The 27,650-nt window shown below is 51.8% G+C and overlaps 3 protein-coding genes across 3 annotated transcripts; 1 reads left to right on the top strand and 2 right to left on the bottom strand.

Annotated features, from left to right (window-relative positions):
* Positions 1-5,942: 5,942 nt before the first annotated feature.
* On the top strand, positions 5,943-7,326 carry LOC136787039 (olfactory receptor 14C36-like). The gene has a single exon (XM_066984146.1). The coding sequence runs from the start codon at positions 6,285-6,287 to the stop codon at positions 7,218-7,220; it is 936 nt and encodes a 311-aa protein (XP_066840247.1). The 5' UTR covers positions 5,943-6,284; the 3' UTR covers positions 7,221-7,326.
* Positions 7,327-10,483: 3,157 nt separating this feature from the next.
* Positions 10,484-12,470, bottom strand: LOC136787157 (olfactory receptor 14C36-like). The gene is made up of 2 exons (XM_066984290.1): positions 11,540-12,470; positions 10,484-10,575 (listed from the first exon to the last, which is right to left on the bottom strand). The coding sequence occupies exons 1-2, from the start codon at positions 12,468-12,470 to the stop codon at positions 10,484-10,486; spliced, it is 1,023 nt and encodes a 340-aa protein (XP_066840391.1).
* Positions 12,471-17,330: 4,860 nt separating this feature from the next.
* LOC136787256 (olfactory receptor 14C36-like) lies at positions 17,331-18,906 on the bottom strand. Its single transcript, XM_066984413.1, has one exon. It carries the CDS (start codon positions 18,904-18,906, stop codon positions 17,992-17,994), a length of 915 nt encoding a protein of 304 aa, XP_066840514.1. The 3' UTR covers positions 17,331-17,991.
* Positions 18,907-27,650: the final 8,744 nt, after the last annotated feature.

Genomic DNA, 27,650 nt, shown 5'->3' on the forward strand with positions numbered 1-27,650 from the left:
TGCCCAGAGGAGCCCTGGGTCTCAGGGCAGCCCCAGCCTCAGGACCCAGGAATCCTGACTGCCACATTGTCCCCGGACCCAAAAGGACCCTCAGGCAGGACTCTTGCAGCAGCCATCAGCCCTATCCAGCCTCCTCCCAAAGCCCTGGACATGAAGCTCTGGACAGCTGACAGCCCCTGGGACACCCCTTGGGAAGGGGCTCCTGACACCCTCACCTTTGGAGGAGAGCTGCAGGAGCACTGGGAACATGGAAGTCAGGTCGGAGGTGATGGTCGCACTCCAGCAACCCTCCATCTCGCTTGCTGCTGGCCCTCAGCTCACGACAAGGGATGCCCGCCCTGGCTCCTCAACCACAGCTCCTCTGCAAGGTGCCCTTGCTCCTCCACCCGTCAGCGAGGGTCGCCCAGTGCAACCTTGCTGCCTGCTGCCCCCACTCCTGGCCACAGAAGGACAGCGGTGGGGAGCACCCAAACAGTGCCCAGCAGGGACCAGGCCTTGCAGGGAAGTGCCGGCACTGCCGCTGCTCCAGTGAAGATATCCTGGTGATGCAGTGCATCCATCCCCCTGTGACATCAGCATGTGTGTTGTGGTTTAACCCGGCTGGCAGCTAAACACCACACAGCCGTTCGCTCACCCTCCCCCCTCCCTCTCTGGGATGGGGGAGAGAAACGGGAAAGTGAAGCCGGTGAGTTGAGATAAAGACAGTTTATTAAGACAGGAAAATAATAATAACAATAATAATAATAATAGTGATAATGATAATAGTATTAATAATAATAATGTGTAAGAAAACAAGTGATGCACAACGCAATTGCTCACCACCCGCTGACCGATGCCCAGCCTATCCCCGAGCAGCCGGCCCCCCCACCCCGGCCAGCCACCCCTATATATTGTTTAGCATGACGTCAGATGGTATGGAATACCCCTTTGGCCAGTTTGGGTCAGCTGTCCTGGGTCTGTCCCCTCCCAGCTCCTGCTGCACCCCCAGCCTGCTCGCTGGCAGGACAGAGCGAGAAGCGGAAAAGTCCTTGGCCTGGTGTAAACACTGCTCTGCAACAATTAAAACATCAGCATGTTATCAGCGCTCTTCTCATCCTAATCCAAAACATAGCACCCTACCAGCTACTATGAGGGAAAATTAACTCTGTCCTAACTGGAACCAGGACAACGTGTCATTTGAAGGCCTGTGAGGTCACCAGCAAGGAGATGGCGCAGGTCGGGAGAGAGACGAGAGATTTCCCTTCTTGTCCTGAGAAACTGTCACCTCCCTTCTGCCCAGTTCTTTTCCACAGGATCCTGACAAATCCACCAGGAACATCTCCAAATGGTGACAAAGGCCATTGGATATAGGAAGTGGAGCGCTGGAGAAGTCACCGCTGTGTTCCTGCCCCAACACACCTCTGATCTTGGAAGCCCTTCCAGGAAGGTGGGGTTTGAGGCTTGTCCTGGGCCTGGGCTTTTTTCAAAAGATGGGAGTGAAGGCACCTGGGATGCAGCAGCCCCTCACCACGCCCGAACTCCTTTTCACTGCAAGTCCCTCACTTGGAGAAGTAGGATGTGTTATACAGATGGAATTGCAGTGCATGCCAGGGCCTTCCTCCCTGGACATCCCACAAGGCTCTGTGCTCTGAGAAGGCCTCAGCAACATCTCCCAGTCTGCCATGCAGGAGGCAGAGGTGGTACAAGAGGGAATGGCAAACGTAATCACTGTTGATCATCCCCACCTGTCTCGTCTGAAGAATCTGCACCCATCCAGCACAGCCCCCCAAGCTGAGGGACCTGTCCCCCCACACCTCAGCAGCTCTTCCATCCATGTCCCAGCCCTGTGACAGCAGGCGGGGATCCAGCTCCTCCTGCCTGTGCCCCAGGCTGAGGGCATTGGGGCACATCTGGGCTGCAGCACCTCAGCTGTGGCACAAGGGCCAAACTCAGCCTTGTCCCAGATCTTGTGCCCAAGCATGGGCATGCTTCACAGCAGAGACATGCTGCCGTGGATGGCAGATGGCCATGGGAGGATGAAATGAGGGGCCCGAAGCAGAGCACGCCCTGGTGTTCCTGAGGCCAGAAGGAAACAGGCCTGGGCTGTGGCGCCCTGACAGCAGAGGGCCTTTTGTGGTGTTGGTGCAGCCCTGAGGGCCAGTGCTGGAGCTGGGGCTGATCTCCAGGCAGGAGAAGGGGCTGCTGCCAAAGTCCTTGGCTATGGGCATCCTGTGATCCAGGGACACAGAAAAAATCACTGGGCTGTGTCTTGACTGAGTGAAGGATGGGGGTGAGAAGCAGCAGCAGTGTTTGCAAACACAAGTGGAAACCCCGGTGTGATGTGCCTCATATCCATGCACTGCCTGCCTCTGCTGGATAGAGGAGGGCCAGACCTTGGCTTGCTGCAGCCCTGGGAAGCGGCCACTTGCTCATAAGCATCAGGTCTGTCGGAGATGCCATCAGGGATTCCCGTTAAGTACCAGCTATGAATGGCCAGAGCTGTCCTGTGGGTCCTGTGCTGCCCGTGTCAGCTGCATGCTCCAGTGGTGCTGGGCAGCACTAGCATCTCAGGTAGCACTGCAGGCCTGGAATTGGCTAGTACATGGAGCAGCTGCCCTGAACGAGGTTAGGCAATGTAGGGATGTCCGTGAGACAAGTGCCGTTACAGTCACTGGAGATGGAGGGAAAACCAGATGGAGAAGAGGGAGAGAGTGACTCAGGTCTCCCTGTGGCACAGTTCTCCATTGGGTCAGGTGGATACCTCTACAGGCTGCCCTGAGCCTACTGAGGAGGGACAGGTTTAGTTGTCCTAAATGTGTGCATTTGCTGTCACTTCAGCTGGCCAAAAGTATTCCCCACCAGCCTCAGTGGGATTCCTCCAGGGCAATATTATTGCCCTGTCCCTCAGGGTAGAGCAGGGTAGATACCTGCACATCCCTCTGCCCCCTGACATGTCACCAGGTGTTTGCAGCCCCCTGATTTCCTCCATCTCCATTAATGATGCTGGAGCTGAGACAAGGAGCTCACCTTCAGGTGCCCATGTGGTGTACATTAAAGGGAGGGCAGAGGAATCCCAGCTCCTGTGGGTCTGGTGCAGGCATGGGAGTGAGATGAGCACCCTTCTATCCACAGGACTAAAATCCTGAATGAGATGCTTTAACTGACTCTGCTGGATCTCTGCCTTAAGGGGGGATGAAGGAGATCAGTCCCTGACCATGACTTCATGTCCTAACTGATACTGCGACATGAAGAAGTTATTATTACAGCTAATTCACTTTCTGCTAGGAGAAAAGACCCTGGTGTGAAGAAGTGTGTGTGCCAGGGGAGGGAGGGAAGCCCATCTGCTGCCATTTCAGTTACCCAAAGGAATGCCTCCACCACACTCCCAGGGAATCAACCTCAAATTTCACCAGATGTTCGCATCTGAACAGCTCCTGCCTGTCCTCCATCTCCACTAAGGAGCTGTTGTGGCTCAGTAATTCGCATTAAGCTGCCTATGTTGTGGACACCTGAACTTACGCCAGAGGAATCCCAGGTCCTGCGGGCCTGTGGCAGACATGGGAGGGAGCTGAGACCCCTTCCAGCCCCAGGAATAACAACCAGCATGAGATGCCTGACTGACTCTGCTGAATTCCTTCCTCAAATGGGGATGAAGGAGATCAGTCCCTGACCATGACTTCATGTCCAAACTGATACTGGGAAAAGGAGATGTGATCGTTCCACTTAATTGGTTTTCTGCAAGGAGAAATGAGCATACCCCCAGGAAGTGTGTATGCCCAGGTGAGAGAGGGAACCCCAGAGATCCCTTCAGGCTGTTTCCCAGCAGGTTCCCCTGCAGCCCCAGGGCCATGGGCAGGGAGCCTGGTGGGGGGCAGAGCAAGGGAGGCCTTGGGCTGGGCCTGTGCTGCTGAGCTGGGCCGGGCTCCTGGGCCCAAGGGGAGCTCCTGGCAAGCGGGCAGCGCTGCAGAGAGCCAGCTCTGCCCAGGAGCAGCTCCTCTGCCCAGCGCAGCAGGGCTGGGGGCACTGCCTGCAGAGACAGAGTGGGTAAAGGCAGGCAGAAGTGGCAGGATGCACAGAGCTCGCTGGGGGAGAACACTTGCCAGCCCTGACCCCGGTAAGTCTCTGGCTGGAGGGCAATGCAGCCGCAGCTCCTGGAGGAAGGAGAAGCCGCGGGTGCAGGCAGGGGTGCCCAGGGCTGTGGTGCAGAGCAGGGTCCCTGCTGTGCCCCAGGGGCTGTGTGCCGGGGCAGGGCCTCTGCCGCCTGCCAGGCTCAGCACTCAGCCTGCCCGGGGAGCTGCCCAGGGCGCTGCGGGGAGAAGCTGTGGGTGGCAGGAGCCCCCCCGGCAGGGCAGGGTCCTGCTGCTGGCGGGAGGCTGCTGCCTGGGGCAGCCTGCTCACAGATCCACAGCACTGCAAGGGCATTTCCCAAGCATTTTTTTCAGAAGAAAGGTAAAAACAGGGATTTTCTACCGTATTTTCAGTTACCTACTCTACTTGATGGGGGGAGGGACGGGAGGGGTGGGAACAGGGAGAAATGGAAAAGGAGACCTGAGCAATTTTGTCAGTTGTGAGCAATTATGAGCATATTGCCGAGACTCCTGAACTGTAACTTTTATGATCAGTATGTTTGTGAGCAAGCCCTGAGAATGCCTGCAACCTCTGCTCTTCCTATCAAAAGCAACAGCATCAACTTTGCTGAACCTGTCAGAGCTTTCTCACAGGTCCTTTTCTACCTGCAAAGATATACAGGCACCCAGGCACCTAGGGTGGCTGCTGCCTCGGGCAGGCTCCTCACAGATCCACAGCACAACCTTGATGTATTCAAGGGGACATTACAAGAGAAGGGATCAGGCAGGGGATTTCAGCTACAGTCCCAGCTTTCCTGATCCTGCTGAGCTTTCCATTTTGTCTTCTTTGGCTCAGTGGGAATAGCAATAGATGCCGTTATTTCCAAGAGAAGTCAGACTCTCCTAAGCCTTCACAACAAGCATTAGAAGGACTGTACCACGTCCTTTTCCTTCCCCTCAGCCCATAGAAAGCTCCACCACCACATGGGCAGTACCAGCAGGGTCTGTGTGACCTGGTCTCTAGGACGTGTCCCCAGCGAGCTGCCCCTGGGCAGAGCCCTGCTGCCAGGAGGTGTCTGCAGGGCAGAGCTGAGCACCCGGCGGGTGGGATGGGGGCTGTGACCTGCAGGCAGGAGGCGTGGGGACAGAGACCCAGCTGCAGGCAGGGACAGCTGCAGGCAGCAGAGCCTTGGTCAGGGAGTGATAGGGAGCTGCTCCCAGAAACGCCGTGGTAGGGGAGATTTGAGCACTTCCCTGCCTTCCCTGTACTGCAGATGCCTCCCCTGGAGCCACCCCCTACTCTCCTTTTTCTCACACCATAGAATTCCAGCCCTAATGTCACTGGGGCTTTTGATGGGCTGCAGGCTGCCTTGCACAAGGGCAAAGCTCTTCCCTAGCAGCTCTGTGTTATCTAGCATCCCCATGGAGAAGAATCTTCAGTCCTAAGGCCATAGAAATGCTGGTGGATGGCTGTATGTGGGCAGCTGCTATGATCCCTCTGTGTCAGTGGTGAAAAGCAGGGTGCTGAGATCCTCCTCAGGTACGATGAGATGGGTGAGGGGTTTGGAGATCTGCACTTTGAACCTGGATTCCTCTGCTCTCAGCAGCATCCAGGTTCTTTTCAGGGGAACACCTGAGTGTGACCATCCTCCAGAGGTGCCTGCACAAGGCAGCTGAGACCAGGATGGATGGACACACCAGCTGTCCTCACTCTGCCCTGAGGGACAGTCCCTTTGCCTCCCAGGAGGCCAAGGTTTCACTTGGTGGGCAGTAAATGTGCCAAGGATTTGTGCCTTAAATGCACTCCTCAGGTGTAGGGGGACAAATATAAAGTAACAAACCAAAGCATTCTGCACAAAGCCCTGCTCTGCACTTGGGTGAATTTTGAGAAAGTGTACTCCAAAACTCCTTGTTACGTCAAACACAGTTCATCTGAGACCACCCCATGTTCCATTTACTTCTTGCTATAGGTCAGCACTGTCTCCTGCAGAGTCTCTTGCCGCCAGTAGCACCCTCAGGAAGCACCACTTTGACATCAAGCAGAGGACCAGTCCTCCCAAAATTGAAGAGGCAGCTTTTTATAAAAAAAAAAAAAAAAAAAAAAAAGAAAGAAAAATAAATGTAAAAATGTAGGCTAGGTTTTCCTCACAGAGGTCTACCCTAACAATTTAATTCTCTTTCCTCCTTGGACAGGCCTCCCTATTCAGAGCAGCAGATCCCCATTCCCAGGAGGATCAGATGTCCAACAGCAGCTCCATCACCAAGTTCCTCCTCCTGCCATTGGCAGACACGCGGGAGCTGCAGCTCCTGCACTTCGCGCTCTTCCTGGCCATCTACCTGGCTGCCCTCCTGGGCAACGGCCTCATCCTCACAGCCGTAGCCTGCGACCACCGCCTCCACACCCCCATGTACTTCTTCCTCCTCAACCTCGCCCTCCTCGACCTGGGCTGCATCTCCACCACTCTCCCCAAAGCCATGGCCAATTCCCTCTGGGACACCAGGGCTATTTCCTATGCAGGATGTGTTGCACAGGTCTTTCTGTTTGTCTTCTTGATATCAGCAGAGTATTTTCTTCTCACCGTCATGTCCTATGACCGCTATGTTGCCATCTGCAAGCCCCTGCACTATGGGAGCCTCCTGGGCAGCAGAGCTTGTGCCCAGATGGCAGCAGCTGCCTGGGGCAGTGGGGTTCTCAATGCTGTCCTGCACACGGCCAATACATTTTCCTTGCCCCTCTGCCAAGGCAATGCTGTGGACCAGTTCTTCTGTGAAATCCCCCAGATCCTCAAGCTCTCCTGCTCAGACTCCTACCTCAGGGAAATTGAGCTTCTCACATTCAGTGGTTTTCTGTTTTGGGGGTGTTTTGTTTTCATTCTTTTCTCCTATGTGCAGATCTTCAAGGCTGTGCTGAGGATGCCCTCTGAGCAGGGACGGCACAAAGCCTTCTCCACGTGCCTCCCTCACCTGGCCGTGGTCTTTCTGTTTCTCAGCACTGGCATGTGTGCCTACCTGAAGCCCCCCTCCATTTCCTCTCCATCCCTGGACCTTGTGATGGCTTTCCTGTACTCGGTGATGCCCCCAGCAGTGAACCCCCTCATCTACAGCATGAGGAACCAGGAGCTCAAGAATGCCATTAGGAAAGTGATGTCATGGATGTTTGTAAGGATGTGTTGAGGAAACTGACTGTGCCTTTCCACAGCTATAAAGTGCTTCTTTTCTTCTTCAGATGAATTACAGTTTATGTAATGACATGGCAAGCCTGTCTTAACTTCTGGAGGGATTTGTTTGGTTTTCTTTTTCCCCATGTGATAATGTTTTCCACAAAGCAATGCTGTTCTTCATCCTGTTGTACTCAAGTACCAACATATCATAGAATGGCCAGGGTTGAAAAGGACCTTCAAGATCACGTAGTTTCAACCGCTCTGCTCTGGGCAGGGTTGCCAACCACTAAAGCACGCTGCCCAGAGCCGCATCCAGCCTGATGGATATCTTGTGTGACCCTGAGGCTTTGCAGAAATGAGGAGCCAGATTCTTTGTGTATTTAAACAAAATAAATGAAGCCACAAAAAATTCTTTGTCTGAGACCCACTCTCAGCTGATCAGGAAGTAATGGGAATAGCAAACCCCTTTCTGGCTGCAGCAACTCGGGGCAGGCTGCCCTGGCCCTGGGGCAGCAGGAGCTGCCTGAGGACCCCCAGGGATGGCCCACAGGGGCTGCGGGCCTCTGAGGATGTGCTGCAGAAGAGAGCAGGGGACACAGCAGGGGACACTGACCTTTGTATGCTTGTGCCATGGTTGTCCCATATGTGGGGCTGAGCCCTCTGTGCCCCCAGGAGCTGCTGTGCCCTTCAGAGGGGCTGGGGCTGTGGTGGCAGTGCCCAGAGCCCTGCAGCAGCCTGGACCCCGGGGACAAAAGTCGGTGTCACGCAGCAGCTTTGCAGTGGTGGCCTCCGTGGTGGTGTTGCCAGGGAGGACATCTGCCCCTGAGCCAAAAGGACCTACTACTGCCAAGATGCATTTGGTGTTTCAAGCTGTCAGTGGCAGAGGTCTTGCAAAGTCTTTCTGCAGTTGTGCCCAGGGACCTTCACTCCATGGGTCCTGGGCTGGGGCTTTCACTTCAGACGAACCTGCGTCAGTCGTGGCACAAGAAAGACGCCTCTTACAGCTGTGCTCTGCATCCTCCTTCATGCTAGGGCACCACTCGGTGTCCTTCGCTCTGCTCACAGTGTTTGTCTTAGTTTAGTTCATGGATCAACCAGATTAGACCTGCTTGAGTCTTATGAGGCCCTATCCAAGGCCTCCTACCTGCTGCACCTACAGCACAAGAACCGTTACTTCTCCATATTATGCAGATTGACCTGATGGGTCTGTTCATATTAATCCCTTTTAAATTCACTAGATGGAAGGGGACATATTCCCAGACTGGGGCAAGCTGCTGGGCTCTGCCACAGCCACTCAAAATCACCTGCTCTTGAGTCTTTCAGCCTGAGTTTATCGCACATGGACCAAAACGATTTTCTTGGGGGTCTCAATGGCCATTTCAAGTGTAGTTAACTCCAGGAATCCACTGGAACGTGTGCCAGGATGCATGGTGCCAGCCCACAGGAATCCCTCACACAGCCTATGGTCTTGTCCAGGCCATAGTCTCGAGTTCCCAGACTGCAGTGGCTGCCTTCCAATGATTATGACCTATGTTAGACTCCTAGAACCATGGAACCACAGAATCATGTAGATTGGAAAAGACCTCTCAGATCATCAAGTTCAACCGTTAACCTAACACTGCCACGTCTATCACTAAACCATGTCCCTAAGCACCACATCTGTATGTCTTGTGAATACCTCCAGAGATGACCCCACCACCACATCGCTGGGCAGCCTGTTGCAATGTATCACAACCCTTTCAGGGAAGACATTTTTCCCAATATCCAACCTAAACCTCCCCTGGTGCAACGCGAGGCCATTTCTTCTTGTCCTGTCGCTGAGCCGTGGGGGACACCACTTGTGGCTGGCCGCCAATTGGATTTAACTCTGGGAAACAGAGTCAAAACCTTTACTAAACCTTAGGCAGACAACATCCACAGCCTCTCCCTCATCCACTAAGTGCATCACCTTTTCATAGGAGAACAGGTTCGTCAAGCAGGACCTGCCTTCCATAAATTCCATAAATCCAGATGGCAGCAGCTGCCTGGGGCAGTGGGGTTCTCTATGCTCTGCTGCACACTGCCAATACATTTTCCCTGCCCCTCTGCCAAGGCAATGCTGTGGACCAGTTCTTCTGTGAAATCCCCCAGATCCTCAAGCTCTCCTGCACTAACTCCTACCTCAGGGAAGCTGGGCTTCTCACATTCAGTAGTGTTCTGGTTTTGGGTTGTTTTGCTTCCATTGTACTCTCCTATTTGCAGATCTTTAGGGCCGTGCTGAGGATGCCCTCTGAGCAGGGCCGGCACAAAGCCTTTTCCACGTGCCTCCCTCACCTGTTTGTGGTCTTTCTGTTTCTCAGCACTGGCATGTTTGCCTACCTGCAGCCCCCCTCCCTCTCCTCCCCGTCCCTGGATCTGGTGGTGGCACTTCTGTATTCAGTGGTGCCCCCGATATTCAACCCTTTCATCTACAGCATGAGAAACAGGGAGCTCAAGCGTGCTATCAGGAAAGTGATTACATGGATTTTTCTTAAGATTGATACATTTCTCCTCTTTCTCCACAAGTGACTTCCTTTGGTTTCCCTTGGAGGCTTGGTACTTACTTTCATTACCATGATGTTATATTTATCTTCAGTGTCATTTCCATGTATTACTTTTGTAGAAAGAAGTATTTTATTCACCCCACTTCTCCCGAGGTATGAAATTGCTATTTTTTTTTCTCTGGACATTTTTTGTCTACCTGGATGCCAGTACTCTCTCTTAGCATCTGCTTAATAAAATGGAATCTCCCCAGTGCACTGCCTGAAATCCTGTCTCTTCTTTCAAAGATGTTGCCAATAACATGGCTGAGCATGTTCCCCTCTAAAGGAAAATCTGGAGAAAAAAAATGGAAAAGGACTCCAGGGTTGATTTAAGGGAGAGGCAGATGACTGATATATTTCAGTCATGGTCTTAACAGACTTCATAGAGAGATTCAGGTAAGTTATTGAGCATTACTAACAGACGAGAGCAGTGAGAAACTAAAGGCCTAAAACCACCTTCACCCCCGTCCACCGTCTTCTACCTCCTCCCCCCAGTGGTGCAGCGGAACAGGGAATGGGGGCTGCAGTCAGTCTATAACACTTTGTGTCTGCCGCTCCTTCATGGTCACCCTCTGCCCCTGCTCCAGTATGGGGTCCCTCCCATGGATACCATCCTTCCCGAACTGATCCTCCCAGGCCCCCAGCTCCTGCGTGGGCTCCTCTCCATGGGATACAGTCCAGCCTGGAGTCTGCTCCGGCAGGGGTCCTCCATGGGCTACAGCCTCCTCCAGGCCACATCCACCTGCTCCACCGAGGGCTTCTCCACGGGCTGCAGCATGGAGATCTGCTCCATGTGGGACCCATGGGCTGCAGGGGGACAGCCTGCTCCACCAGGGGCCTGTCCACAGGCCGCAGGGGAACTTCTGCTCTGGTGCATGGAGCACCTCCTGCCCTCCTTCTGCACTGACCTTGGTGTCCGTACCAAGGACTGCTTCTCACGACATTTTCTCACTCCTCTCTCCCAGCTGCAGCTTCAGAGCAGGTTTTTTTTCCCCTTCCTTAAATCTGTTCTCATAGAGGCCAATCCAGCATGGGGCTGGCTGGGCTCTGGGCCCAGAGAGGAACCAGGCTGGGCTGGCCGTTCCCCCGGTACAGGCCCTGAGCCCAGCAGGAGGATGGAACTGCTCACATTTCAGCAAGCAGCCCTCCCCAAACCGTGGTGGAAGGCTGGTGCTGGGAACTGTGAGGGGCGGGGGCTGGTGGTAGCTTTCTTGGGCAGTTTCTCCTTTTTGTTCATGTTACAAACTGGGCTGAATCTGTGCCCTGACACACCTGGCTTGAGGGCCTGTGGGTGTGGGGATAGTCTTTACTGTCTGACCACCCTCATGGTAAGGAAATTTTTCCTAATGTCCAGTCTGAACCTCCCCTGGTGCAGCTTTGTGCCATGCCTTTGTGCCTGAGGATGACATGAATCCTTTTCCAGACCCACCTTCCCTGTGCCCGCTGGGTCCACATTTCCTCCGTGGAGACTGCAAACATCTCATTTGCCTGTAGAAGCCGAGATATCAAACAGACACTATGGGAGAGTCAGCTCAGTCCCAGTGGCACACATATTTTATAGGGGCTACAGAGAAAGAGAGCAGGTTGATGTTTCAGATGAAATGAGATGAAGCCAAATGTGTGTAGGAACATCACAATGGTACTTAACAACAACAACAAAAATAATATAATATAATAATAACAATAATAATAATAATACAACACACAGGAATGTACTGAATATACAATGAATATACTGTGAGTCATTTGTGGAGACAGATGAGAAGTTTACCACCAGTGAAAAATGCCAATGAAATCACTTTGTTCAGTGCAACTTTCAGCTCCTGGTTTCTCATGCTGTAGATGAAGGGGTTCACTGCTGGGGGCACCACCGAGTACAGAATTGCCACAACCAGGTCTAGGGATGTGGAGGAGATGGAGGGGGGCTTCAAGTAGGTAAACATGACAGTGCTGATAAAGAGAGAGACCACAGCCAGGTGAGGGAGGCACATGGAGAAGGCTTTGTACCGTCCCTGCTCAGAGGGCATCCTCAGCACGGCCCTGATGATCTGAACATAGGAGAGCACAATGAATACAAAACACCCAAAGTCGATGAAAACATTACCCACAAGAACCCAAACTTCACTGAGGAAGGACTGTAAACAGGAGAGCTTGAGGATCTGGGGGATTTCACAGAAGAACTGGTCCACAGCATTGCCTTGGCAGAGGGGCAGGGAAAATGTATTGGCCGTGTGCAGCAGAGCATAGAGAACCCCACTGCCCCAGGCAGCTGCTGCCATCTGGGCACAAGCTCTGCTGCCCAGAAGGGTCCCATAGTGCAGGGGCTTGCAGATGGCAACATAGCGGTCATAGGCCATGATGGTGAGAAGAGAATACTCTGCTGAAAACAGGAAGACGAACAGAAAGACCTGGGCAACACATCCTGCATAGGAAATGGCCCTGGTATCATGAAGGGAATTGGCCATGGCTTTGGGGACGGTGGTGGAGATGCAGCCCAGGTCAAGGAGGGTGAGGTTGAGGAGGAAGAAGTACATGGGGGTGTGGAGGCGGTGGTCGCAGGCTACGGCGGTGAGGATGAGGCCGTTGCCCAGGAGGGCAGCCAGGTAGATGGCCAGAAAGAGCGCGAAGTGCAGGAGCTGCAGCTCCCGCGTGTCTGCAAATGCCAGCAAGAGGAACTCGGTGATGGAGCTGCTGTTGGGCATTTTCTGACATTGCCCACAGATGTCTGTTGAAGAGGATAAGGCAGAAAAAAGTTAGAAGAGACTTCTCTGAGGAAAACCTATCACAAAACTTAGAGCAACCCACGCCTGAGCCTCTCTCTTTGCAAGAGAACATTTCTGCAGCTCTGTCACTTGAGTCCCAGCTGATGCTGTCTGAGAGTGGCACTGGGAGTAGGGATTGCTGTGGGCTCCAGAGGAGTCCCTCCTGCCGTGAAGCAGGCGGGAAGCAGGACCACGGGGGAAACTCAAGTTCAGTCCACTTATCAGATCCATGAACTTTGCAGTGTTGTTGCAAAGAACACCTCCAACCACAGTGTAGAGCAAGGCAGATTTTCTTTTGCTTAGGGCAATGATCACACTCTTGTGTTTCCCAATAAATGGAGACAGCTTAAAGCCCCAGTCCCAGTGCAGCTGGACAGAATCCTCACCTTGTCTGCAGGTGCATGAGCAGGATCTCAGCTCTTTCCTCCTAACCAGGGCTGCAGATGCCTCCCTCCAGCTGCCCACAGACAGCCATCCAGCAGCACGGACATGGCCTTAGCACGGAGGTGTCTTCTCCTTCGGGCACCTGGATAACACAAGGATGCCATGAGAGAGCTGCATCCTGCTGGAGAGCAGCCTGCACACCAGGAGGACGCCCCAAGGACAGAGATGAATATTTGCAAGCTGGGGTGTCCCAGCACCCCAGCTGCACCCCTGCAGTGTCTGGAGCAGGCTTGGCCACTCTGCTTTTGGTTTACTAGGGGCAGCTAGGTTATGACACTCCAAGGGGCTTCTGCCAGACTTCCTCACCTCGCAGTGCAATCCAGCAGGACTCTCAAAGCCTACTGCATTGCCCACTGCCCTCCCAGAAACAAGACCCAGGAGGAGACCCTTCCAGGACGTGCAGCTGCATAGCCCTGCAGCCAGACACTTACCTTGTCAAGGGCTGTGCAGATTTCTCCTGCAATCAGCTCTCAGCATCCTCCCACTCCCAACTGCCTTCAACCCCTCTCCTTCTCTTCTCTCCGTGTGTTACCTGCGGTCAGAGCCCCCAGCCCTGCTGCGCTGTGCAGAGGAGCTGCTCCTGGGCAGAGCTGTGTCTCTGCACCAGGGCCCTCTTGCCACGAGCGCTCTCTGTCCCAGAAGCCCGGCCCAGCTCAGCACCAGAGGCCCAGCCCAAGGCATTGGAATCACCCCTCTGGGGGCTTTGGTGATGAGCCCACAAACCTCAGGCACTGAGAGCAAACTGAAGAAATCTCTCAAGAAGTCCAAGTCGGATGCAAGTTTCCTGCAGCGTCCCCCTGAGGGCCAGCACTGTTGGTCTTATCCAACAGGAGCCATTCTATGATTCTATGGTCTCACAAACTATACCTCAAGCATGGCTCCCATCCCATTAGCCTTCCGGTGGTCTATCACCTGACCAGAAGAGAAGGTGCCTCACCATCATCTTCAATGCCATGTGCATGCTTCTGGCCTTTACAGTCCATATCTGTGCCACATTCCTCCTGATGGTCCGTCTGCTCCAGAGACAGAAGTGACCTCCCAGCCTCCTTCACAGCCATGGGCCTCCTGCAGGCCCAGCAGATCCTGAGGCACACCTGACCTCATCACAGCATTCCCAGCCAGCTCCTCCCTGTGGCCTCTGATCTGACCACATACCTATCACCTCACACGCCTCTTCCAATGCCATGGGACTGCTGCAGGACCTCACAGTCCCTGCCCTCCCACAAGGGGACAAAGAGCTGAAGTTCGGGGTAGGAGTGGGGTTGAAGATGAGGTGTGCTGTGTGCATGGTGGAGGTCTTTGCGGGTTAGATGATCAGGTTAATGTTTACGGATTAGAGGTCACCCTCCAGGGTTAAGGGAATGGCAAGGGCATCAAGGGAGGGATTGGTGTTCTGCTCAAGCTGCCTGCTCAAGATTTGGGATAAGCACAAGTTTTGAGGCTTTTAGTTTAGATTTGGTTAGAGGGCTAGGGTTAAGGCTGGCATTTTAATCCTTCGTTAGGCTTAATCATCCTTGTGTTTACCCTTCTTGTAGAAGATGCCTTTTACATCTGCCTTTTCAAAATCCTGAGCAACGTCTCTCCTTTATCTGGCCTTTCCAAGGTCTTTGAGAGAGGTCTTATGGTTACATCTGCAGCTCCACCAGCACCTCTCTCATCCTTCCCACACCACCTCTAAGCAACCTGAGGGCTGACCGGGAGAATGATGTTGGTTTGGGAAAGGGCTTGGTTAAAATCTCTGAGGAGGAAGACCAAAAGTTCTTCTCTCTACAAAGAAACTTTTATGCATGCCTATGAGTATGTCCTGTTCCTGTGTGGAAAGACTAATATTATGATTACTGTAAAAACAATGCTGTAACAAATGCTTGAAGGGAATAAGATACTGATTTCTTTTGTTTTTTTTTTGACTTGGTGATTGTATTAGTAGCTTCTGTTATGCGCTGTTATGCACTTCACACACAGTGATGATGGTGCCATAGAAAACAGTGACACTCATGAGGACAGAAGAGCAGGTCGATAAGGCCTTGGGTCTGCCAACACAGGACGCACACACATGAAAACTGCATGATTTGAAAGAGGAAGATTGGATCCAAAATACAGATTATGAAAGCAAAACCATGAGTATCACTGTGGCACTGCAGGAGAGCTCCAGCAATGGGGCAAAATCACTGAAGAGGTTCATGACAGTGGGGCCACAGCACTGTAGCTGGGAGGAGGAGAAATAATTACTGTACATGAGAGAAATTCCCCTGGTTCAGGTACAGCTGCCTTCTGGAGTCAGACCTTCCACTTCATGAGCCTTGCAGAGAACAGGGATGGCACACAGCCCAAGACAAGGGGAAATGGTTTTAAACTAAAAGAAGGGAGATATAGATTAGAGGTTAGGAGGAAATTCTTCACTCAGAGGGTGGTAAGGTACTGGAACAGTTTGCCTAGAGAGTTTGTGGATGTTTCTTCCTTGGGGATGTTCAAGACCATGTTAGATGAGGCCCTGAGCAACCTGATCTAGTGGGTGGTGTCCCTGCCTATGGCAGGGGGATTGGAACTAGATGATCTTTGAGGTCCATTCCAACTCAAGCCGTTCTATGATTTTATGATTGTACTTCAGAGGAAAAAACAAAGCAAAACAAAACAAAACAAAAAAACACAAAGCATGGTAATTGGCTTCAGAATACTCAGTGATCCAGTTCGTCCATGCGATAAAAAAAATCTAAGCAGCAGGAAGGACACTGAAATGTGGCCTAACAAGAAGGAGGCTCCAGATCGCTGGTGTAGAAACAGCATTTTTGTGCCATGACCAATGCAGTATATGCTCCAGGAAAAGGCCTGCACCTGAAATAAAAGGCCTAGGCCAGCACCAGTGCAGCACAAGCTTGAGATCTGGGTGCATGTGAACCTAATGGAACCACAGGATCTTTAAGGTCCCTTCCAACCCAAGCCCTTCTATGATTCTGTGCTTAGCAGCCCTGTACAGCCCCTGCGGGGCCCAGCCTCAGTTCATGCCCCCCAGCTTGTGCTCCAAAAGTACTCCCCTAGGTCCTGCGTCACTTGTCCCACCTGCGTGCCTTGGCTACCCCAGGGCATCCTGGAGGCAGTGGCCACCTCTGAATAGGGAATTGAAACCAGCCATAAAAGTAGATCTAGGAAACAATGGAAACCTGTGCATAAAAGGGCTCTAAGTAATAGCTGAAAGAGTCTTTTTTGGCAGCACCACCAGCTTTTTTTCTATGAATTTTCTTGATTTATTCTCTCTCTCTTTTTTTTTTTTTTTTAAAAATTGACGGCACTGTGAACAAGTACAATCAACCAAATTACGCTTTTTCTGTGAATAGCCTTATGCAAACATTTACCAAAATATATTTCCCAACTTTTTTTTTTCTTCTTCCTCTGCTTCCTCTGTCTTCAAGCAGAACTCCAAGGAAAGAAGTCACTGAATTAAAGAATAACTCCCGTTTAAGAGATCAAGATTGAGAAATGTGTTCAATGCCATCATAAAGGAAGATAAAAAAGAGGGTCGACAGTGTTAGCCCAAGTGCCCATGACTAAAGCGTGCTGCTGGTAACTGGCTGGCAGGAAGACTTTCATAGAATCATAGAATATCCCAAGTTGGAAGGGACCCATAAGGATCATCAAGTTCAACTCCTGGCACCGCACAGGTCTGCCCTAAAGTTTAGACCATGTGACTAAGTGCACAGTCCAATCTCTTCTTAAATTCGGACAGGCTTGGTGCAGTGACTGCTTCACTGGGGAGCCTGTTCCAGTGTGCAACCACCCTTTTGGTGAAGAACCTCTTCCTGATGTCTAGGCTAAAAGTCTAGTCAAAGTCTAGCCCCTTTTTGAGGGACCCCTTGAGGGACTTTTTTCCACTAATGTCCAGCCACCTTCCTTCCCCCAACATCATCCCCTTCTTCAGTCCAAATATCACCAGTCTGGCTAAAGGGAGACTCCAGGAGACCATGGCAAAGGCCTTGCTAAAGTCCAGGTTCACCACAATGCCTTCTTTCCCCTCCCCTTCTGTTTCAGCAGTTCCTTTGTTTCCTCCATGTCCCTGAAGATGGCTGTGGCAGGACTTTCCCCACCACGTTCCCAGGGGTAGAGGTGACAATTGCAATTCTGCCAATCCTTTTTCTTGCCCTTCCTGAAGATGTGTTTGATGCCTGCCTTTTCCAAGTCCCCAGAAATCTTGCTGATCCAAATGCTTGATGGCCTGGTCCAGAAAGGCAGGGTAGTGTGACATAGCAGAGAGGGGCATCTGCAATGAACGTGTGCAAGGGGGGTGACAGAAATCTCACAGGGACACTGGGGGTTGTTTCTGGAGTCACACAGGGCAATGGCAGGGCTCTGTGAGGTGTCCACATCTGAGCTTGCCTCATACACACAGGGCTGTTGAGAGATATGACTCTCTGCCTTGCACACCCATGCACAGTGCAATGCACTATTTGCAGTGTCCCTCTGGCTCCTGCAGCCACTGCCAGAGGCTGGGAGGCACCTCAGCCCTGCAGTACCTCACCGTGCTCTTCCCTCGTCTGAGATACCCCAGGACATGAGGAATGGGCACAGGGACCGCGGTTCAAGGAAGCACATCCCAGAGCTGCCTTCAGGTGGCTTCCCAGGGGACGTTACTTAGTCTTGTGACACTATCTGCCCAACTGGCCTTCGTGACACTTGTAGGAATAGCTGATGGACTTGGTGCTCCATCGTGTTCATCTCTCCACATGCATATGATGTGCCTGCTGGCACCAGCACTGGGTTTCTCTTTCCACATCTCCCATGCACATACAGCAGGCCCTGATCTTCTGGAAAATCCTGTCTCCCAGGGAGCATTTCCCAAGTGAGCAATGAGCAATGGCCTGGTCAACTATTGCTGAACCTCCTACCCATACACCCCACAGCTCTGAGCTTGTGATGACGCTCTCCAGAGTATGAAAAATGACCAAAAAGATAACCGTGTTCCTGCAATGAATTATGAGTCATATGCAGAAGAAAATGGGCTTTTTTTTTTTTTTTTTGAAAGATATCAGGTCATCAGTTTCCTCAAGGCATCCTTGAGCTCCTGGTTCCTCATGCTGTAGATGAGGGGGTTCACTGCCGGGGGCACCACGGAGTACAGAACTGACACCACCAGGTCCATGGATGGGGAAGAGATGGAGGGGGGCTTCAGGTGGGCAAACATGTCTGTACTGACAAACAGGGAGACCACAGCCAGGTGAGGGAGGCACGTGGAAAAGGCTTTGTGCCGGCCCTGCTCAGAGGGCATCCTCAGCACAGTCCTGAAGATCTGCACATAGGATAACACAATGAAAACAAAACAACCAAATACTAAAGAAAGACTGAAAACAAGTAGCTCAAATTCTCTGAGGTAGGCATCTGAGCAAGAGAGCTTGAGGATCTGGGGGATTTCACAGAAGAACTGCTCCACAGCATTGCCTTGGCAGAGGGGCAGGGAAAATGTATTGGCAGTGTGCAGGACAGCATTGAGAAAGCCACTGCCCCAGGCAGCTGCTGCCATCTGGGCACAAGCTCTGCTGCCCAGGAGGCTCCCGTAGTGCAGGGGCTTGCAGATGGCAACGTAGCGATCGTAGGACATGATGGTGAGAAGAGAATACTCTGAACCAAAGAAGAAGACGAAAAACAGGACTTGTGAAGCACACCCTTGATAGGAGATGGCCCTGGTGTCCCAGAGGGAATTGGCCATGGCTTTGGGGAGAGTGGTGGAGATGCAGCCCAAGTCGAGGAGGGCTAGGTTGAGGAGGAAGAAGTACATGGGGGTGTGGAGGCGGTGGTCGCAGGCTACGGCGGTGAGGATGAGGCCGTTGCCCAGGAGGGCAGCCAGGTAGATGGCCAGGAAGAGCGCGAAGTGCAGGAGCTGCTGCTCCCGCGTGTCTGCGAATGCCAGCAGGAGGAACTCGGTGATGGAGCTGCTGTTGGGCATTTTCTGACATTGGACACAGATGTCTGTTGAAGAGGATAAGGCAGAAAAAAGTTAGAAGAGACTTCTCTGAGGAAAACCTATCACAAAACTTAGAGCAACCCACGCCTGAGCCTCTCTCTTTGCAAGAGAACATTTCTGCAGCTCTATCACTCGAGTCCCAGCTGATGCTGTCTGAGAGTGGCACTGGGAGCAGGGATTGCTGTGGGCTCCAGAGGAGTCCCTCCTGCCGTGAAGCAGGCGGGAAGCAGGACCATGGGGGAAACTCAAGTTCAGTCCACTTATCAGATCCATGAACTTTGCAGTGTTGTTGCAAAGTACACCTCCAACCACAGTGTGGAGCAAGGCAGATTTTCTTTTGCTTAGGACAATGATCACACTCTTGTGTTTCCCAATAAATGGAGACAGCTTAAAGCCCCAGTCCCAGTGCAGCTGGACAGAATCCTCACCTTGTCTGCAGGTGCATGAGCAGGATCTCAGCTTTTCTCTCTGAAAACCAGACCCAGGAGGAGACCCTTCCAGGACGTGCAGCTGCATGGCCCTGCAGCCAGACACTTACCTTGTCAAGGGCTGTGCAGATTTCTCCTGCAGTCAGCTCTCAGCATCCTCCCACTCCCAACTGCCTTCAACCCCTCTCCTTCTCTCTTCTCTGTGTCTCTGCTTCAGTCAGAGCCCCCAGCCCTGCTGAGCTGTGCAGAGGCGCTGCTCCTGGGCAGAGCTGTGTCTCTGCACCAGGGCCCTCTTGCCAGGAGCTCTCTGTCCCAGGAGCCCGGCCCAGCTCAGCACCAGAGGCCCAGCCCAAGGCATTGGAATCACCCCTCTGGGGGCTTTGGTGATGAGCCCACGAACCTCAGGCACTGAGAGACAATTGAAGAAATCTCTCAAGAAGTTCAAGTCAGATGCAAGTTTCCTGCAGTGTCCCTCGAGGGCCAGGACTGACACAGCCTCCCTTGGAGCTCGTTAGAGCAGAACATTGGAGGCAGTGAGGACAAGGAGATAAAGGCAATGTGAAGGTGACACTGATGTGTAGACAACCTGGATGTGTTTCACCAAAGAAAAGGACTAGGCCTTGTCCCCAGGCCCCTGGGAAGGGAGATCCTTTCCCTTCACACCTTGCTCAGCGTTCTTCCTGGGGCAGTAGGAGATGGAGATGTGCATGGCCAAGTGCAGGAGAATGGTATGACCCCTGCCTGGTTCATGGTTGGTGGTGAGGAGGAAATGAGGCCCTGGTGCTTTAACGATAAGCTGTCTCCTCATAGGCCTCAGTGGCAGAGACAACAGCCATAGCCATGGACACAAAGACCTGGGTCCTGTTGGGACTTTCAGCCTTGCCTATGTCCTTGCTCCTCTAAAGGCCAGAGTATCCTAGTGTCTCCCAGACCTAGACCTCTTTCCCAGCTGGCTGTAGACACTTGTCCATGTTGTGTCACACTGGGTCTTAGCTGAGTAGCTTGTATGAGATCCCTCACGGTGCCCAGGCCCTCCTCCTCCTGGGCACGGCTCACTCAGCAGGGTCCCAATCTGTCCTGATGTGTGGGGTTCCTCTTCCTCTGGTGTAGGACCAGGCTCTTCTCGTTGTAAATGTCAGGATGTTTCTGTAGGCAGAATCCTGCAGTTTCTCAAGATTCCCCCACACTGATGCTCCATTTTGTCAGCGTTTAATGTCTGCAGGCAGACAGTTCAACCTTCACGTGATTGTGCTCTCTCTGACAAGATGGCAGCATCAGGAGTTGCAGGAAAGTTTGGATAATACAGGAGTAACCAGCTGAATGGAATTGCAGCATAGAGTCACAGAAGGGTAGGGGATGGAATGCTGCCAGGTTCCACCTTTTCTGTTCTTCATTCTCATGCATACTGTCAGTTTGTCTGGAGCTGTGTCCTAAATGTTATGGGGCTGTGCAAGTCAAAATTAGAAGAGCCAAAGCCCAGCTGGAGGTCAATCAGTCTATTACTGTCAAAGAAAACAAAAACTGTTTATATAAACACTTTAAATAAAGGAGGATTAAGGAGAATCATCTTCCTTTATTGGATGTGGGAGGAAACCTGGTGACAAGAGATGAGGTAAAGGCTGAGGCACTTAATGCCTTCTTTGCCTCAGTCTCTAGAGCAAGAGCAGTTGATCCCCTGGGCATTTCTTCCTCCTCATGGCCAGTGCCAACCTTCCAATGTGCACTTTGTGGCAGTTTTTTCTCTCCTGATCTTTTCTGCCACCAAAGAAAGCTCCATCAGGGTGGAAACCACTCCTAAAGTAGGCATCCCAACCCATCAGCCTTCTTGTGGCCTGTCAGCCAACCAGACAGAAGTCACCTCACCAGCATCTTCCAAGCCATGGGCCTGCTGCTGGCCTTGCACTTCTTGGCTAGACACACCCAAGCCTTGTGCCTCCTGCTGTCCAGTCATGGACTCAAGCAGAAGGGACAGGACAACTCATATGTGGGCCTTCTTTCTGCCTGGGTCCTCCTGGGTATGTAGGCAGAGGGGATCCCACAGTCAGCATGCCAACCAGGTGCCTTCTGCTGGCCTACCAGGGCCACTGGCAGATGTCAGCCAAAAAGTACAGATCCCAGGGAGAAGCAAAGGGTGACCTGTCAGCTACTTCAGACAGAAGTGACCTCACAGTCACTGCCCCAGTCACATTCCTCCTGCTGGGGCAGGGGATCCTGAGGCAGAGCTGACCTCTCTCTAGTCCCTTAGGGGTTAGGGCTCACCTTTCTGGGTTAGAGAGTAAACAGACTTTTACTGGGAAGTTTTGGTGTGCTTCTGTGTTTAGGGTATGGACAAGCTCTGCTGTTTAGGGTTTTGTTTAGGTCTGCCAAGAAGTCTAGGGATAAATAGAGCATTTTAATGCTAGTGTCAAGGGAAGGCATTTGGGTGAGTAAGAGAATAAAGGTAAGGGAAAGGGGCTATGGCCTGAGTTTTGCTTCACGGGATACTTTGAGTTCAAGCATTAGAGTAGGGGATTTCTGTCAGAGTGCTGGAGTAGCATTTAGGTTTAGGGATTAAAACTACTGGTTAAAATAAGGTAAGGGCCATACATGACTGTTTTAAGTCAGTGTTACCGCAATATCTACATTACATGACCCCTCTTACCTCTACAAAATCATTATTTTCTGCTTCCATGCTCCTCTTCCCACCCCAAAATCTCACGTCTTTCTTGTCCAGGCTGCTCTTAACCTTCCCATGTTTTATTGGGATCAGCTTTCTGATGACATTGATGATCGTAGAGTATCTGTCTCACCTCTGTTGGCTTACTCCATTCCTGAGAAGGAAGTGGCATTGTAGTCAGGAGGGAAAAGGACATACATGTCTTTAGGAGCATCCTCCACAGTGTGTCCATCAGCTCTGCACCTCCACAAAATTGCGCTTCCTACCTACAAGTTTTGTTTCCCAAATGGCTTCTATGGATCCAGGGTTCCTTTTCCCAGGCCCTCACGCATGCTTCAGTTTCGGATGAGCAGGGATGGGATAAGGAAAGCCAAGGCACGGATGGAACTGAGCTTGGCAAGGGATGCAAAGCGTAACAGGAAGGGATTCTATAGATACATTGCTCAGAAAAGAAAGGCCAAGGAGAGTGTACCCCCTGTGACGGATGAGAGGGGTGAACTGGTAATGACAGACACAGAGAAGGCTGAGGTACTCAACAACTTCTTTGCCTCAGTCTTCACTGCCAGTCAGGCTTCCCAAGTCTTTCGTTTCCCTGAACCCATAGATGGAAGCTGGGGGGGCAAAGTCCCACCTGCTGTAAGTGAAGAGCAGGTTCAGGACCACCTGATGAACATAAACACATACAAGTCTATGGGGCCTGATGACTTGCATCCCAGGGTCCGGAGGGAACTGGCTGATGTAGTTGCCAAGCCTCTCTCCATCATATTTGAAAAGTTCTGGCAGTCGGGTGAAGTCCCTGGTGACTGGAAAAGGGAAAACATCACTCCCATTTTAAAAAAGGGTAGAAAGGAGGACCCAGGGAACTACAGAATGGTGAGCCTCGCCTCACTGACTGGCAAGATCATGGAAAAGATCCTCCTGGAATCAATGTCAAGGCACTTGCAAGACAAAGAGGTGATCTCAGACAGCCAGCATGGCTTCACCAAAGGGTAAATCATGCCTGACCAATCTGGTGGCTTTCCACAATGGAGTGACCACATCGGAAAACAAGGGAAGACCAACCAATGTCATCTACTTGAATTTCCGTAAGACATTTGACACGGTCCCACACGACATCCTGGTCTCCAAACTGGAGAGAGATGCATTTGATGGGTGCACCATTGAGTGGATAGGGAGTTGGCTTGAAGGTCACACCCAGAGAGCAGCGGTCAATGGCTCTATGTCCAGGTGGAGGCTGGTGATGAGTGGTGTACCTTAGGGGTCTGTCCTCGGACCAGTACTTTTTAATGTCTTTATCAATGACATAGACAGTGGGGTCGAGTGCACCTTCAGCAAGCTTGCAGATGACACCAAGCTGAGAGGTGTAGTTGATGCAACAGAGGAAGGGATGCTGTCCGGAGGGTCCTGGACAAGCTTGAGAAGTGGGCCCATGTGAACCTAAGGAGGTTCAACAAGTCCGAGTGCAAGGTGCTGCACCTGGGCTGGGGAAGTCCCAGACAGGAGGGACAGCTGGGAGAAGAACTCATTGAGAGCAGCCCTGCAGAGAAGGATTTGGAGGCTCTGCTGGACGAAAAGCTCAACATGAGCCAGCAGTGCGTGGTTGTAGCCCAGAAGGCCAACTGTATCCTGGGCTGCATCAAGAGAGGAGTGGGCAGCAGGTGGAGGGAGGTGATTGTCCCCCTCTGTTCTGCCCTTTTGAGGCCCCACTTGGAGTCCTGTGTCCAGGTGTGGGGCCCCCAGCACAAGAAGCATGTGGATCTGTTAGAACAGGTCCAGAGGAGGGCCAAGAAGATGATCAAGGGGCTGGAGCACCTCTCCTTTGAAGAAAGGCTGAGAGAGCTGGGGCTGTACAGCCTGGAGAAGAGAAGGTTCCTGGGTGACCTCATCGCAGCCTTTCAGTACTTAAAGGTGGCTTATAAAAAAGATGGAGAGTGACTCTTTGTTCAAGGACCTCACAATCCCTGCCCTGCCCAAGGGGACAAACAGCTGAAGTTAGGGGTAGGAGTGGTGTTGAAGATGAGATGTGCTCTGTGTGTAGTGGAAAGCTTTGGGGTTTAGGTGTTCAATTTAACGTTTAGAGATTAGAAGTCAACTGCTTGGGCTAATGGAATGGCTAATGGAATGGCAAGGGCTTTGAGGGAGGGATTGGTGGGATTGCTCAAGATGCCTACTCAAGGTGTAGGATGAGGGCAAACTTTGTGGGTTAGAGTTTTGTTTAGTTCTTGGCTGAGGGCTAGGGTTAAGGCTAGCATTTTAATTCTTGACTAGGCATAATCATCCTTCTGCTCGTGCTTCTAGTAGGAAATGGGTTTGACATCTGCCTTTTCTGAGTCCCAAGGAATGTCATTGATCAATTTGTCCTTTCCCATCTCTTTGAGACAGGTCTTATGACTACGTCAGCAGCTCAACCAGCACCTTTCCCACCCTTCCCACATCACCTCTATTCAACCTGAGGATTGACCAGGAGCATGATGAAGGTTTTGGAAAAGGCTTGCTTAAAATCTCTGAGGAGGGCTACGTTGTGGTTTAACCCGGCCGGCAGCTAAGCACCACACAGCCATTCGCTCCCCCTCCTCCCTCCCTCTCTGGGATAGGGGAGAGAATCAGGAAAATAAAGCCTGTGGGTTGAGATAGAGACAGTTTATTAGGACAGAAAAGAAAGGAAAAAAATAATAATTATAATAATAATACTGATAATAATGTATACAAAACAAGTGATGCACAACGCAATTGCTCACCACCCACTGACTGATGCCCAGCCTATCTCTGAGCAGCTGCCCACCCCACCCCTGCTAGCCACCCCTATATATTGTTTAGCATGACGTCAGATGGTATGGAATACCCCTTTGGCCAGTTGGGGTCAGCTGTCCTGGGTCTGTCCCCTCCCAGCTCCTGCTGCACCCCCAGCCTGCCCGCTGGCAGGACAGAGCGAGAAGCTGAAAAGTCCTTGGCTTAGTGTAAGCACTGCTCTGCAACAATTAAAACATCATTGTGATATCAACATTATTCTCATCCTAAATCCCAAACACAGCACCATAGCAGCAACTAGGAGATAAAATTAACTCTATCCTAGCCAAAACCAGGGCAGGCTGTTATGGGTTCCACACTGACAATGATGGCAGTATCATAGAAAACAGTGACACTAGTGAGGAGAGAGGAGCAGGTGGATAAGGCCTTGGGCATGCCAACACAGGATGCACACACATGAAAACCACATGAGAAGGAAAATTGGATCCAAAATGCAGATTATGAAGGCAAAGACTATGAGAATCACCGTGGCACTGCAGGAGAGCTCCAGCAAGGGGAAAAATCACAGAAGGGGTCCACAACATTGGGACCACAGAACTGTAGCTGGGAAAAGAATTAAATGGTTTCTGTGCATGAAAGAAATCCCTTGTGTTAAGGTACAGCTGCCTTCTAGAGTCACACCTTCCACTTTCGAGCCTTGCAGAGAACAGGGATGGCATACAGCCCAGGGCTGACCGTAGGACATGGCCCTCAGCAGGAAGCACTCAATTCATGCAGAAGGTGCAGCTGATAGTGCTCCCACCTCTGTGAGCAAAGGGGGTGCTGTCCCCAGTCAGGAAGCTGTCCTGCATCTGGCACAGGGTGGTGGAGCTGTACAAGGTCTGCAAGGAGAACAAATCTCCCCCAGGAAGAAGGCCACGGGCATCTGCAGGTGTTAGCTTGTAGGCACCAGCACAATGATGAGGGTGTTCCACATCCCAGTCACCGTGCTGGTCATGCGAGAGAGGAAGAAGAGATTTGTCTATGGGTAGAGGATCTTCCAGATGAACAGCTGGGGAAACTCAACAAATGGTGTCTTAGTCTCCCACTCCCCTTTCTTCACGGAAACCCTTTTAGAGCATTCTGTTCCCCTATCTCTTGTTAGGACACCAATAAGCAAGATGTTTCTTTCTCAGTTCCTAAAAGAAATGGTGAAGGGTGTTTGAATGGTTAAAATGATCCCTGCCTGCCATGGCTGAGGTGTGCTACCGCACCATGGAAAAGGGAAGGGTTAATCATTTGTACTGTTGTTAGAAAACCACACACTCCAGCACAAATCACACTTCTAAAATGCTTTTCTCCCATGGTCAGAGAGGAGCAGTCAGTGATGCCTTCAGTCTGCTTCAAACACCACACCCCAGGAGAGACCCTGCTGCCTTCAGGAGCTGTCAGCCCCGAGGCCTTGGGGACACCTCGAGGGAGCCCAATGGCACAGAGCAAGCGATGCCACGGTCGGGTGCTGTGCTGCTGAGCTGGGCCGGGCTCCTGCAGACTCTTGACACCGTGAGTCTCTGGCAGCAGGGCAATGCAGGTGCAGTTGCCAGAGGGGTCTTCTACAGCTGGCACATCCGATGGCTGATAGCATCTGTCAGGACAGTTCTCTCTGTTTCTGAAGCGCTTTAGAGAATGGCATTATGAGGGGACATTTCAATAGGAAGATCAAGTCTTGGTTTATCTGAAGGGTAAGGCTTTTTCTGCAGTCCGTGCTTTCAGATTCCTGCAGTGGAGGGGAGCCAGATTTCATGTTAATGAATTGTCAGTATTGTACAGGAGGCTGAGACTCCTGGAGCATTGCACTGAGAAATCAGAATGTCAGTGATTAAATTTGTAAAGTACCTTCCCAAACCTCATCTCACGGACTGCACCAACATCATATTTTCATCCTTTTACCCAGCTAGGTTTTATCCTAGCTGATTTTTAGGAGCTACAAACCCCCTGATACCCCCTGGCTTTGGGAGGTGTCTGCAGGCCAAAGCAGAGCACACAGCAATTGCAACGAGCATGAGCTGCCTCCTCTGCAGCCAGATGGCAGCACAGGAGGGTCTGCTGAGTGTCCGTCTGTCCCTCCCTGGCCTTGCCTCCCCTGGCAGCAGCACGCTGCCATTCCTCCTGGCTTCTCCACCTGGCCGTGCTGCTGCTGGTCTTGTTCCCAGGCTGGCTGGGGATGGGGGTTTCACATGCCCATGGAGTGAGCCCTCGGTGTGCTTGGGGGAAGGGGAGTATGGGGACAGGGTGGGGGGTCTGGAGATGTGCACTTTGAGCCTGGATTCCTCTGCTCTCAGCAGTGTCCTGGTTCTTTTCAGGTGAGGATGTGACTGTCATTGTCATACAGCTGAAAGAGATGCCAGCAGAAGAGACCAGCCTTGATAGACAGATGGGCATTCCCCTCTGAAGGATATTCTGAACTAAAGGGAGTGTCCCTTTCTCTGAAGATCCAGGTTTCACCTGGAGTGCAGCAGGAAGGAAAATATGCAAAAAAGAGGCCTGCAGCCCCGCTTCCTTTCAGGTGAATTGGGAGCAAAAATGTGGATAATCACATATCAGGAATGAATTGAATCTGGCATTACCCTTTGCCTGTCTTTATCTGTTGCTGTAGAGCAGGTTTACCTCCTGCATTACCAAAGCAGTGTCCTCTGCTCCCAGGGACACCCTCAGGCAGAACTGGACAGAACTCATCAAAGGGACTTGACATATATGTGCATGAATTACTCCTTGTCAGATAAGTCTGTTGTATTTTCTTACTTTACTTTTCCTCCTTGGGCAAGTCCCCATGGCCAGAACCAGCAAATGCCCAACAGCAGCTCTGTGAGCGAGTTCCTCCTGCTGGCATTTGCAGACACGCGGGAGCTGCAGCT

Source organism: Anser cygnoides, chromosome 28 (assembly GCF_040182565.1).
Source record: "Anser cygnoides isolate HZ-2024a breed goose chromosome 28, Taihu_goose_T2T_genome, whole genome shotgun sequence".
NCBI lineage: Eukaryota > Metazoa > Chordata > Aves > Anseriformes > Anatidae > Anser > Anser cygnoides.

Excerpts from the sequence above, each read along its gene's own strand:
- LOC136787039 (XM_066984146.1), top strand. The coding sequence starts at position 6,285 with ATGTCCAACAGCAGCTCCATCACCAAGTTCCTCCTCCTGCCATTGGCA.
- LOC136787157 (XM_066984290.1), bottom strand. The coding sequence starts at position 12,470 with ATGCCCAACAGCAGCTCCATCACCGAGTTCCTCTTGCTGGCATTTGCA. Across the intron at positions 10,576-11,539 it reads ATTGGCATTTTTCACTGGTG|CCCATGGGTCCCACATGGAG; the intron begins GTAAACTTCTCA and ends GTCCCCCTGCAG.
- LOC136787256 (XM_066984413.1), bottom strand. The coding sequence starts at position 18,906 with ATGCCCAACAGCAGCTCCATCACCGAGTTCCTCCTGCTGGCATTCGCA.